Below are 14178 nucleotides of genomic sequence, written 5' to 3'. Positions count from 1 at the left end.
TCCATCTCAAAAAAAAAAAAAAAAAAAAAAAAAATCAGTAGTTTTCAATAATGGTGAAATATTCCAAATAAGGATTTAATATTGATTCAGAACAAGGATAACTAAAAGATTATAAATGAATGGAATAGAAATGTTCTGAATAAAATAGATGATTAGATTTGTTTTCCACTTCATTGAGAAATAAAAAAACACATCAGTAGGGAACTTAGTTTTAACATTATGTTTAACATAAATGATTATACCAAAGAAATAGACAGGGTAAGAGTTTATTTTTGAGTTTTCTCCTATCCCTATAGTGGCCATCGATGAGACCTGGGATTCTCAGTCTGTGTCGCCATGGTGGCAGCAGATGCGCACAGCCTGTATTCAGTCTGAGAATAATGGAGCTGCTCTATTGTCTGCACATGTTGGGCATTCTGTTGCTGCACAGATATCAAACAACATGACAGAGAAAAAAGTAAGTGGGCAAAGGTATGGTGTTGATCTGTACACAGCCATAGGCTAAGGGGATGCTTTCCTTTTCTGGGTTTTTTTTTGGTGGGGGGGATCGGGGAAAGGGATGAGAGGTGCTCCCCTTAATTTGTTTATTCAGCATGATGCCATCCACACTTGAATTTAGCAGTTGCCAATGGTAGTATCCTACTGTGTTTTTTTCTCATCTCTTGAGGACTCAAATTTTCTTTACAGCTCATGGTGGATCAAATAATTTTTTCCAGGGGGATGTTACATTCATTTAGATGAGACACCTAAATAGGTCTGTGGAGAGTCACTTAACATTGTCAGTCACTCTTGTTTATAGGCTCAATTTAATATTGCCTTATTTAAGTGTTCTTTATGATGAGGAGAGATGAAATTTCATATTTTTTTTAAGTTGAAGAGTGTATTCTGAAGAGACGTAAGTATTTTGATTGGTACTGATAGATAAAATTGTGGCCCTTGCCAAAGATGGCCAGAAAACTTCGAAATGTACTCTGATTGAATCGGGGTCATTAGTGCAGGACTCCTTATAAATATCTGAAGTCACCATCCTTGCCCATGAGTCTCCAGTCTACTCCTGACCCTCATGTTTCATCCAACCCAGTAGTAATACTTGTAAAATAGCATTTATGTGTTGCTTTGTGATGTATCCTCAGTATCCATCGTCTTTCAAGTTAAAAGCTCATATGAGTTAATATTGATTCAGAATCTTTGACAGAGAATCACCAGTACATTTTTTATTAGTTTTCCCAGACAGTTTTGGGTGCGGATTCAGAGGCACTCACTGATTCCTGGGAAGCCCTTTCTCTTGACACTGAGTACTGGAAACTCCTTCTGAAACAGCTGGAGGATTGTCTTATACTTCAGACTTTGCTTCACAGCAAAGGGAACACTCAGACCTCCAAAGTGTCATCGCTGCAGACTGAGCCACTTCTAAGGCTTTCTGTTAAAAAGTTATTAGAAGGAGGAAAAGGTAAGCTGAGTTTATTTGATCATTTGCATCCATGTTTTTATGTTATGAAGGTTTCTTTTAATAGAAATGACTGAAAGAATAGGGAAAGAAAAATACACTCAGATTTTAAAAATAACAATAACCTACTATATACTTTCTCTAAATTAGTTTTCTCTAAAGTCTCATTTGGTCAGTTCCACACTCAGGAACTGCTAGGTGCATCCCTCTGCCTAAGAAAATGGCAGTGATTCTCAAAGAGTGGTCAGAGGACCTCAGGAGTCCTCCTTTTTTCACCTACATGTCTGTATAGGTCAGATTTTCCTCATATGCGTCAACCAAAACAACAGAGCACAATAGATTGAATGTCAAAGCTGATTGGGGATTCCAGATAGAAGCCAGACGTTACACAGATGTGCAAATATGTAAAGTAGTGCCACTTTTCTCACCAAATATCCCTTTTTTTTTTTGCACTGGGAAATGTAGTTTTGTTTTTGTTGTTGTTGTTGTTTTTTTTTAATACTAAGTTCTGGGATACATGTGCAGAACGTGCAGGTTTGTTACATAGGTATACACATGCCATGGTGGTTTCCTGCATCCTTCAACCTGTCATCTACATTAGGAATTTCTTCTAATGCTATCCCTCCCCTAGACTCCCACCCCCAATAGGCCCCAGTGTATGATGTTTCCCTCTCTGTGTCCATGTGTTCTCATTGTTCAACTCCCATTTATGAGTGAGAATATGCAGTGTTAGGTTTTCTGTTCCTGTGTTAGTTTGCTGAGAATGCTGGTTTCCAGTTTCATCCATGTCCCTGCAAAGGACATGAACTCATCTTTTTTTATGGCTGCATAGTATTCCATGGGTATATATGTGCCACATTTTCTTTATCCAGTCTATCATTGATGGGCATTTGGGTTGGTTCCAAGTCTTTGCTATTGTGAATCGTGCTGCAGTAAACATACGTGTGCATGTGTCTTCATAGTAGAATGATTTATAATCTTTTGGGTATATACCCAGTAGTGGGATTGTTTGGTCAAATATAATTATTTTCATAAAATATTAGCATGTAATCAGTTTATTATTTTCATTTTAAAATGGACTAATAAAATATTTTTTAAATTTATCAGTTTTAATTTTTAGTACCGTAAAGATTGACAGCTATAACTCATAAGCCAAAGTTCTTTGGGGTTGCCAATAATTTTAAGGGGATCATGAGACTAGTAAGTTCAAGAATTGCCTTTAAATGCCGTAAGCACAAACTCTTAAGCTTGCTCTCCAAAAACTTTTGACTTTGAATCCAACTGATTTTTCTATTTCTTTCATACTTGCTTCCTAGATTTTAGTTAGAATAAAGCATCCATGTGCATCCTGTCTTAGATCTGGGCCTATCCTCTTCCCCTTCCCTGCCTCTCTGTCATGAATATCGAAATCTTACTCATCTTTCAAGATCCAGCTCAAATGCTTCTCCTCCAAGAAACCCTTCATATTCGCTAACTGCAAATTTTCTCTTTTTCCCCCTAATATCCATAGAACTTTATTTCTCTGTTCTGATGCGTCACTTTCTACTGTCCTGGAGTCATTTGGGTTCCTGTGCTTATATCTTGCAGGAACATAAACATCTTACATTTTTAGTTGTCGTTGGGTGCTCACACTTTTTATCAGCAGTTCTTTTAGGCATTTGATACTGGAAGAACTGTGTGTAAGCTTTATAAATACCCACATATTTATGGATTTTTATTTAGCTTACTCATTTTCTCATTCCTTATAAACTCATGACCATTTTTTTATTGTGAATTCACCATACGTCATGTTGCCACCTAGTGAAAGTGTGAGGATGCTATTTGAATATTAACCTAAGCAGTGGAATCAGGGGTTTAATTCTGGAATGAGAATTTTCAAATGTTTTAGAAGAAACATAAGACTTGAGGTCACCCAGCACACTGCTCACATTTATTTTCACTGATAATTGTAAATTTACTGTGAAGCATTATTTTTGTGGAAGGTTGTTATTGGAATCAAAAGAAGAGGAAAAACTGAGAGAGAAAGTTTTGGTAAACCATAGAAGAAGTGTAATTTGTTTTCGATAATTAACAGGACTCTTTAAACATCTGGAACATTTTTCAGCATATGTTTACAATTTTTTGTACTATATTGATGACTGAAACTATGACTGTACTACATTGATGATATATGCTGTTGATTAGCTATGGCTAAATTAGGCCCATAAATATTTCATATAGGCAAATTAGTTGATTATTAAAAGTGATGTTGGCTGGGCACAGTGATTCATGCCTGTAATCATAGCACTTTGGGAGGCCGAGGCAGGTGGATCACCTGAGGTCAGGAGTTCAAGACCAGCCTGGCCAACATGGTGAAATGCTATCTCTACTAAAAATACAAAAAAATTAGCCGGGCATGGTGGTGTGCACCTGTAATCCCAGCTACTCAGGAGGCTGAGGCAGGGAAATCGCTTGAACCTGGCAGGCAGAGGTTGCAGTGAGCCGAGATCATGCCATTGCACTCCAGCCTGGGCAACAAAGCATGACTCCGTCCCCCCCCAAAAAAAGGTAATATTATATTGCCATTAGGAGCCTAGGCAAGTGTCATACTAAACAATCTATTTTCACTTATAATTTAAGTAAAAGTGTTTTAAGGATATATTAATTTCTTTGTTTTTTGAGATGGAGTTTCACTCTTGTTGCCCAGGCTGGAGTTATAACGTTATGATCTCGGCTCATTGCAAACTCCACCTCCCGGGTTCAAGCAATTCTCCTGCCTCAGCCTCCTGAATAGCTGGGATTACAGACATGCACCACCACGCCCGGCTAATTTTGTATTTTTAGCAGAGATGGGCTTTCTCCAAGTTGTACAGGCTGGTCTCAACTCCTGACCACCAGCCTCAGCCTCTCAAATTGCTGGAATTATAGGCGTGGGCCGTCGTGCCCAGCCAATTTCTTTGTTTTTATCTGGTAAAGTGTATTTTAAATCTGTGGACATAGAAAGCGTATGGTATGCGCATGTGCATTTATATTCATCTAATATTTTCTGAGAGTATAAGGATGCCCTGACATATATCAAAATATATACCAAAATATATGTCAGGGCATCCTTATACTCTCAGAAAATATTAGATGAATATAAATGCACATGCGCATACCATAATAATAACAAAATATCCTGCTTGTTGCCCTCACAAATTGCGTGGTAGGTAGTAACAGTGCTGTAAATCTCATGGCTTTTTCGAGTCACCTTCAGGCTCAGAAATAAATGTGGCACTTAAATCTCTTCATAAGGAAATGTAGGTTATGAACCATCTTGGCTCCCATTGGCAAACACTGCCATGTGTGTTGTGAATTTTATTTTCTTTCTTGTCTCCAAACTATAGGTGGCATTGCAGACAGTGTAGCCAAGTGGATATTTAAACAGGACCTCAGCCCTGACGTATTAAAACTGGCTAATGAAAAAAGAGATGTAGAAAACCCAGATGAACCCAAAGAAGGTGTTAACAGAGGTTTCCTTGAGGTATCAGAGGTGGAGACAGACTTAGGAGCCATACCAGGTGATATACAAATAATGAGAAATATGAAATCCAGAGTAGAAATATGTGGCCAAATGTCTGTCAAGGAGAAAAATAACATCACTGCTTTCTTCTGACTTTCAGACCTACTGCATTTAGCATATGAGCAGTTTCCTTGTAGCCTTGAGCTAGATGTGTTGCATGCACATTGCTGCTGGGAGTATGTTGTTCAATGGAATAAAGATCCAGAGGTAAGATTCTCGCTACGTCTTTCATGTTATTTCTGCTTCTGCGTTTATGCTATTTGTATGTGGGGACTGTAATTAACGAGCTTTTTCTAAACACTGGCTTTTTTCCCGTTGTAATACCTCTGTACTAACTAGGGTAGACCTTTTTCATATATTTCTTCTTATAATCCTCACAGTAAACCTGTAACATGTAGGTACTGTCATTATCCCCACTCTGGAGAAGAAAAAACTAGGGCTCAGAGAATTTAAGTTTCTTCCCTGCAGGCACACAGCCAAGTTAAATATCAGGATTTAAGCTTAGGTTTCTCTTTATCTGAAACCTGTACGCTTTGCCCTACTCCCTAGTTAGGTTGTGACAAGTATATTGTTTATTACTTTCTGAATTCCTGCATGAAATTGCACCAACCTAACAGAATATTCGTTTTTTGTTTTGTTTTTTTTTTTGAGATGTCTCAACCTGTCACCCAGACTGGAGTGCAATGGTGCGATCTCGAGTTACTGCAACCTCTGCCTCCTCCCGGGTTCAAGCGATTCTCTGCCTTAGCCTCCCAAATAGCTGGGATTACAGGCGCATACCACCATGCTTGGCTAATTTTTATATTTTTAGTAGAGATGGGGTTTCCCCATGTTGGCCAGGCTGGTCTCGAACTCCTGACTTTGTGATCTGCCCACTTCGGCCTCCCAAAGTGCTGGGATTGCAGGTGTGAGCCACCATGCCAGACCCAGAATATTCTTAATATTATAGTCATCATGATAGAAGTCAAGAGTGAAGGTCCTAACATCAACCTAGTGTCTGTTCAAATATATCTGTATTTGTCGGTTACTTCTATTTGCCTCAGAAGAACAAAGAGGCATGTTGTGCCCAAGACTGCCCTTTCAGTTCTCTGCTGAGGCGTTGTTTTCTATTGCTTTTGGTAGCCACTGTTTCTACCAGGGCATTTGCAGTCTAGAATCAGCATAGTGGGAAGGCCCCAAGCCTGGAGACAGAAGGCCAAGATTTAGATCCCAGCTGAATTGCTGACAAGCTTCTGGCTCAAGAGAGTCACTGAATCTCTGGCCTGTTATTTTCTACCTTTTTCTCCCTCCTTTTTAAAATGAAGGTGCCATGATTAAATAACATATAAAAACATACTATAAATATTCCTCTTTGCTAATCGGTCCATCACTTAAACCTCCCTAGTCAGTGCCCTGGTAAATTATTCCTCTCAAATCAAAATTCTTAACCTTTATCATCCTTGTATGAGGTGGCACTGTAGAGAACTCTCACAGATGAACTAATTCATGCTAATATATTAATGGAAACGATATTCTTCCTTCCTCCAAAAAACTAATCCCTTACGTATTAAAGGAAGACGTTACAAAAGCAAGTGATTTAAATAAAGAAATAGTCTTTGATCAATTAAACCTTGACCAAAAAATGATTTTAGGACAGAGATGCCCCTCAAATCACTCCCTTGAGTTGACTACAGCCTGAATGGCAATCGTATTTAGACTCTCTGCTTAAATGAGTTACTTTTCCATTTTATTAAAAAGAAATGTCTAGAATAAGAACATAATTTCTAAAATCGGAATGAATTTCAGATTCAAGTCTAAAAAAGTGGCATTTAAGAAGAAAATTCTGCTTAATAGCATTTGTTTTTTTTTAGATGAAATTTCACTCTTTGTTCCTCAGGCTGGAGTGTAGTGGCGTGATCTCGGCTCACTGCAACCTCCACCTCCCAGGTTCAAGCAATTCTCCTTTCTCAGCCTCCCAAATGGCTGGGATTATAAGCACCCACTACCATACCCGGCTAATTTTTGTATTTTTAATAGAGACAAAATTTCACCATGTTGCTCAGGTTGGTCTTGAACTCCAAACTTCAGGTGATCCGCCTGCCTGGACCTCTCAAAGTGCCAAGATTTTAGGCATGAGCCACCATACCCGGCCTAAAGCATTCATTTATAAACCAAAGGCAGCTTGCAGAGAGGACATAGACACAGCTGACATCAAGCCCCATGGCTGCTGCATATAGCTTATAATAATTATAGCACACAGTTTCTGATCTCTTTGTTTCAACTTTCTCCTAAAATGAGGGCTATAATAGTAGTTAACTCAAAAGGTTATTGCGTTTTTTGAGAAAATGAATGCATAGTGCATAACATTTTGATTAGTGTTATCATTCATATTGCTTACATTTAAAAGAAGTTGTTTTACTTGTTTTTCCTGTTAAATATTCATCTTGCCCCATCCAACCACTGTCTCAACTCCCCCATTTGACACACACAATTTTGTAAGGCTCAAAACAATAAAATTAGCTTCAGACAAATTTCAACACAATATGTATTGGCAATGATATGTTTGATGATGATGTATAAGCTACAAAATTGTTTAGCAGAGATCTGGATGATTTCATCAGTGTTGCATACTGTAAGTTTTAATATGTAAACTACTTTAATTAGAAAGAGCTGAATTTCAAATATCCCATCTGATATTTCATATTTCCTTCCCTGCTTTAATTTTTTTCTCTTTGGCACTTACCACTAACATACTAAATATAATGTATTTATTTATTATGTTCGTTGTGTAGGTCCTCACTAGAATTTAAACTCAGTGAAGGCAAGACGTTGTTTTGTTCATTATGGAATCAGTGGCGCTTCAAATAGGGCTTGATGCAGAGTAGATGTTCAATAAATATTTGTTGAATAATGAATGAATTGTATGTACAAAAGCAAGCTTATTGTTTTTACATCTGTATGAAATTCAAGTATTTATTGGAGAGAATATTGCTATGATGTAAAAACCACAGCAAATTTGAATTCAGATGTTAGCCCTTATGACCTAGGAGCTGCTAGGAATTAATCATTGTATAGGTAATGTGAGTTGAGTAGGGACAGTTTATCAAAAGTTACTTCTTACCCAATAATTTCATGTTGTTATTGCAACATTCTTATGTAGCTTTATGCAGAAATTTATGTAAGAAGTCTCCATTGATAATGGTAAAACCTATTAAATGATACCTCTTTTTCTTTCTCTTTTTTTTCTCCGTGTATGGAAGGAAGCACGTTTTTTTGTTAGGTCAATAGAACACTTGAAGCATATTGTTAATGCACATATTCAGAATGGTAAGTAAACAGATATTAGAAACATCACTGGTTGATTTAAAAGAGACTTCCTGACTTAAGAGGATGTGAATTTACAGATTCACAACCTATTAAATTTTTATTTTATTATTCTGCAACCTAACATATTACTGTGTATTGGCTTAGGTGTAAGGGTCACTTGAGGCCAGTGGTTCAAGGCTGCAATGAACTAAGATCGTGCCACTGCATCCAGCTTGGGTGACAGAGTGAGACCCTGTCTCTAAAAAATAAAATAAACAGTACTGGCCATGTTAACTACTGGGAAAATGCTATTTAGAAAGGGGCAAAAGAACTGGTAGTAATCACTACTTCTGTTCCCCAAGCTGACTACTATTCCTGGGAATAATTAAGGCAGCTGTTCTGCATCTGTCTTTCCAAGGAAAGAGGGAATCAATGATAGCTGCAGAACAGCTGCCTTAATTACACCCTTCACAAATAGTGAAGGAAAGAGGGATGGATTTCTCAGGACTGTAATTCATAATGAAAAATTGTGATAGCCAAAAGCCTAATAAGATTAGATTGTAGCAACTATCTTGTGCTTCTTACAAAGGATGTGAATATTCTCCATTAGCTGCCAGACCTTGGCAACTACTAATGTCTCCTTAAAAAATATTGAACTTGTAAACAGATTCAATTTAATAGACAGATGGGTTTCATTATAGGAATTGAGGTTATCAGCACCAAGCTAGTTAGTAACCTTAATAATGATGAGACTTGGTGTTAGGCTGGGTAAGAGGAGGTATCACCTATGTCTCTGTGATAAATTCTCGAGAAGCTACTTTTTTTTTTTTTTTTTTTTAATTGTACTTTAGGTCTGGGGTACATGTGCTGATCATGTAAGATTGTTGCATAGGTACATACATGGCAATGTGGTTTGCTGCCTCCATCTCCCCATTACCTATATCTGGCATATCTCCCCATATTATCCCTCCCCAACCTCCCTACCCCCCACTGTCCCTCCCCTAGCCCCCCGCCACCCAGAAGCTACTTCTTTTTCACCTCTATCACATTCTTGCAGGTGGTATGTAATCCAGTTGCAGAAATTTTAATATGTCCCATTTTACTTGAAGAGAACTTGCAAATTACTTATTCATCTCTTAGATCTTACATTCATCCAAAAAGAAAAAATTTACCCTGACTCATTTGGAAAATATCATGCTTAAATTACTGTATCCTTATTAATAAAATTATTAAGTTACTGACTTCAGACTAGTATTTCTTTAAGTCAGACTTTTACCCATTTATACCTTTACCGATCTAGTAAGGTTCCTGGCTTCTCACAGCCTATGAGGGACCTTACTCATGGACTCACTCAGCTGCAAGGGTAGTAATAACAGCATGTGAAATGCCATGTTTATACTGCCTAATTGACAACTGTTTCAGAAATTTAATTTTAATGCCACAGCTCAGTTAGTAGTGAGTGACAGGGTCTTGCTTTATTACCCCAGCTGGAGTATAGTGGTGCATTCGTAGCTCACTGTAGTCTTGAACTCCTGAGTTCAAGCTGTCCTGTCACCTCAGCCTCCGAGTGGGTCTATAGCCATGCGCCACCAGGCCTGGCTAATTTTTTAAACATTTTTTCATAGAGATGGATTCTGGCCATGTTGCCCAGACTGGTTTTTTTTTAAATAAATTTTTTAATATTTTGTTTTTAGTACTTTTTTATATATTACTTTAATTTGTAGTTATATATGAAAAAATCAATTGGCAGACATTGGGATTGTTTCTAGTGTTTGGCTGTCAGGAATAAAACTGTTCCCAACAATCTTGTATATATCTTCTGGATTCATTTCTCTTATGTGTATACACAGCAATAGAATTGTCGGGTGATAAAGCACCCAGCAGCTTCCCTTGTGGTTTTACCAAGTTATTATACCACCAGTAATGCATGAGTGTTCCATTTGTTCCATATCCTCATTAATACTTGGTATTGTAATTAAAAACTGTTTTAGCCTTTTTGGTGGCTATGTAATGCTTTCTCACTGTGATGTTCTATTTCTCTCAGAACTAATGATTTGACTCTTTTCTTCATGCTTATTGGCAGTTTTGACATGCTCTTATACAGTCCAGTTCTGATTTTTATTAAAGATAAAGATTTCATTAACTTTGTAGTATTACATAAGATATAAAAAAAGAAATCAAAATAAAGTCCATATAGTTTAGTGAACTTAAGAAAGACAGTAATTTGTTATATGTAATAAAAGTGAGAACATATAAGCATTCTATTTACTACTGTACTTTTACTTGCTGTCTAGGCATTGCGCTGATGATGTGGAATACGTTCTTAGTTAAAAGATTGTCTGCTGCTACATACTTAATGGATAAGGTAAGGTAGTTTCATGTATCGACTTCTTATTTATTTGGTTCTCTTAATTGACTAATATTTGAAAGATTGGTCACGTTAGACTTTGTTAGACCCTTTTTTAATTTGATAATTAGATTTTACTCACGCTTAGTTAAATGTAATGCCCAGTACTGGTATTTTAATGACATGAAGAAGAGCTCTAAATCCTCAGAGTCTATTATATTATAAAAGCCCCTTAACTAAAGAAATTAGGACTGGTGGTTGATTCAAGCAAGGATTTGCATTTTATTTCAAATTAAAATGTAGAAATTTACACTTACTGATCTTTGATATAAGGCCAAGTTTTTTTTTGTTTGTTTGTTTTTTTGAGACAAAATCTGTTGCCAAGCTGGAGTGTAGTGGTGCAATCTTGGCTCACTGCAACCTCTGCCTCCTGGGTTCTAGCGATTCTCCTGCCTCAGCCTCCCCAGTAGCTGGGACTACAGGTGCACGCCACCATGCCCAGCTAATTTTTGTATTTTTAATACAGATGGGGCTTCACCACGTTGGCCAGGATGGTCTCAATCTCTTGACCTCGTGATCTGCCTGCCTTGTCCTCCTAAAGGGCCAAGATATTTTCTTTGAATGGAGTTGATTACAGTTCTCCTTTGGTTTTCTTGCAAAAACCTCACCCATGATGCATTGCCTATCATGGCTGGATCTTATTTTTTTGAAGTTGTTATGTAATCTAAGTTATAACCTTTAGATTTCTATAATTTTTGTAGTTCCTTTCTCTGTATCTAATCCAAAAGACCTAGGAGTTATTCTCCTCCATAAACCTTTGCAAAGCATTCAACATAGCATTCATGTAAATAACTCCCCTTTTTTTCTCATTCATATTTCATCAGTTACTGAATTAAATGACATAATTAACAGTTACATGTACAACTAGCATGAATAGCTTTGGGAACAAACATAACATGTAAGCTTAGAACTCAACTGATGGGAGCAGAAGCTGCTGAGGATAACAGCCTAGTCTCCAGCTGACTGGCCAGGGGCACTAGTTAGTATGTTTTACAGGCAACTCAACAATGCAGATTAATGTAGCATCAGATGAGTGGATGTTAAGAGAACTACCACTGTAATAAAAACATATTCTTTTAAATGTATCATCACAGTCATTTCTGCACCATTAATAGCACCACAACCAAGACCCAACTGTACGCCACTACTCCCCTTGAAATTGCTTTCTTTGATGTTTTTGATAACATATTTCTAGTTAAAGCTAACCCATCTTTCCTCTGTGCTCTTCCTCCCTGACTGCTTAGCTTCTTTCTTGGAACTTGCATCTTTTGGCCTTTATGATGTTGTTCTCCCATTCAGCTTCACCTCTGACCCCCTCCTCTTTCGAGAGAGTAACAATAAACTGTAATTTATGTGTATGTTACAATTTTTAATTTCATAGCATTCTCACATCCACAGTCACATTTGATCTTCACTACTTTGATTGGGGTGAAAATAGTCCTAAACTAGGAAGCAGGAAATTTGTGATTCAATAAGTCTTTATTATAATGTGTGTTTCTCATGTGCCAAGACTATGCTAGGTTCTGTGATTGAACCAATGGAAGTTACAGTCCTGGCCCTCAAAGAGCTCACAGTTTGAACACCAGGTAAACAGACAATAGGGAGTTTTTGGAGCTCAGAAGAGTAGGAAATAAATAACAAGACAAGGGGAAGGCTTCCAACTTAAATTTTGGTGGATGGCTATATATGAACCAGTAAAAAGTAGGTGAGAAGAAAGTGTATCCCAGCAGTCCTGGAGATATGAGGCAACTGGTTGGATTCAGAGAACTGTAATTAGCTTAATATTGCTGGAACATAGGCTATATTAGGAGAAAAGAGACGCTCAGATGAAGAATTTCTTGTGCAGGCTGTGGATTTGGATTTTCTGGTAGTATGTGTAACCTTAGCACAGGGTCTGGCACATTTGGCTCAGTAAATTGTAGCTATTATTTTATATTGAAGACACTGGGGCAATTTTAAGCACAGGAATTAAATATTCAGATTTGTGTTTAAAAAGATTGTTTAGGCAACAGACAAACTATCTTGGGATTGGGGTTGGCTGAGCTTGGTTGTTTCAAGGCTGCTGTGGTAATCCCAGCAAGCGGTAACAAGGTCAGGTTTTTCTCCACTGTCTCCTGTGAGTTTTCTCTCATCAGGTAGTATTTCTGAGGGCAGAACTTTTACCTCCCACTTATTACACTGTAGACATATACAGTAGAATCTTAATAAGTACTTACTGCATAAGGAAATCTTTCTGAGCTAGAATATAACTCTCATCTGCTTTAGAGTGTTTTTCCTTTCTATTTCAAATGATTATATCTTTATCAACAAGCCAAACTCTTAGGTGTTCTTGATTAGTATCCATGAGTTAGGCTCTGGGTTTTTTTTTTTGTTTTTCTTTGGTGGGGGTGGGATGAAGTCTCACTCTTGCCCAGGCTGGAGTGTAGTGGCGCAATCTTGGCCCACTGCAACGTTCACCTCCCGGGTTCAAGTGATTCCCCTGCCTCAGCCTCCCTAGTAGCTGGGACCCCAGGTGCATGCCACGACACCCAGCTAATTTTTGTATCTTTAGTAGAGACAGGGTTTCACCATGTTGGCCCAGCTGGTCTTGAACTCCTGATCTCAAGTGATCAGCCCACCTTGGCCTCCCAAAGTGTGGAGATTACAGACATGAGCCACCATGCCTGGCCTAAGCTCTCAGTTTTTAGGCAACACAGTTATTTGACTGTACAAAGTGAGGGCCAGATTTTTAGCGTTTTTTTCTTATTTAATAGTTCAGAAACAAAAAAAAATAGTTCACAAATACGTAATTTATATTTGAAAAGGATTATTCTTGAACCCAATGTGACATTAAGTTTAACCTCAAATTTAATTGCATCTACCATTGTTAGAGACAACAGCTAATTAATGAGGCTGCCACATTTATTTATAGATGCATTTATAGTTTTTAAATTTGGTTACTTTTTCTTATCTGTACCATAGTAATGTCTTATTTAAATTATTAAATATTACAACATTTTGTCTTTTTATTTTAGGTTGGAAAATCACCAAAGGATAGGTTATGCCGAAGGGTAAGTGAATCTCCCATAACTAGAGTTACAGTTGTTAATTCCACACTTCATATAGTATTTTATTAACTGTAGGGGTGAACTTTGCCTTTTACCATTGTGATGACGTATCAGGAGGAGATAACAAAAATGAAAAGAGAATGTATTGCATTAAGGAAACTGGTCATGAACTATGGCCAATTTTAATTTACTTTTCCAGATTGTTAGATAGCATATTTAAACTAGGTTTTTATAAGATGTGTTCAACTTTGGACTGTGGACAGGATAACATGCTACCATTGCTGCATATTTTTGCTCTAATTCAAATTAGACATTTATAATAGAAGCATGCAACATCAGCTGGGCGTGGTGGCTCACGCCTGTAATCCTAGCACTTTGGGAGGCCGAGGCGGGTGGATCACAAGGTCAAGAGATCGAGACCATCCTGGTCAACATGGTGAAACCCCATCTC

The 14178-nt window shown here is 37.6% G+C and overlaps 1 protein-coding gene across 1 annotated transcript in view; it reads left to right on the top strand.

Moving 5' to 3' along the window:
- RAB3GAP2 (RAB3 GTPase activating non-catalytic protein subunit 2) overlaps positions 1-14178 on the top strand; it is a 105938-nt gene that overhangs the window by 80818 nt on the left and 10942 nt on the right. Inside the window, exons 22-28 of the mRNA XM_037737807.1 lie at positions 297-457; positions 1222-1450; positions 4813-4986; positions 5089-5195; positions 8228-8294; positions 10568-10638; positions 13695-13730. Coding sequence (XP_037593735.1) covers positions 297-457; positions 1222-1450; positions 4813-4986; positions 5089-5195; positions 8228-8294; positions 10568-10638; positions 13695-13730 — 845 coding nt within the window. The remainder of the gene's footprint in view (positions 1-296; positions 458-1221; positions 1451-4812; positions 4987-5088; positions 5196-8227; positions 8295-10567; positions 10639-13694; positions 13731-14178) is intronic.

Source organism: Cebus imitator, unplaced genomic scaffold, assembly GCF_001604975.1.
Source record: "Cebus imitator isolate Cc_AM_T3 unplaced genomic scaffold, Cebus_imitator-1.0 Scaffold42, whole genome shotgun sequence".
Taxonomy (NCBI): Eukaryota; Metazoa; Chordata; class Mammalia; order Primates; family Cebidae; genus Cebus; species Cebus imitator.
The sequence above is the reverse complement of the archived record's forward strand: the minus strand, read 5'-3'. Positions and strand labels throughout refer to the sequence as shown.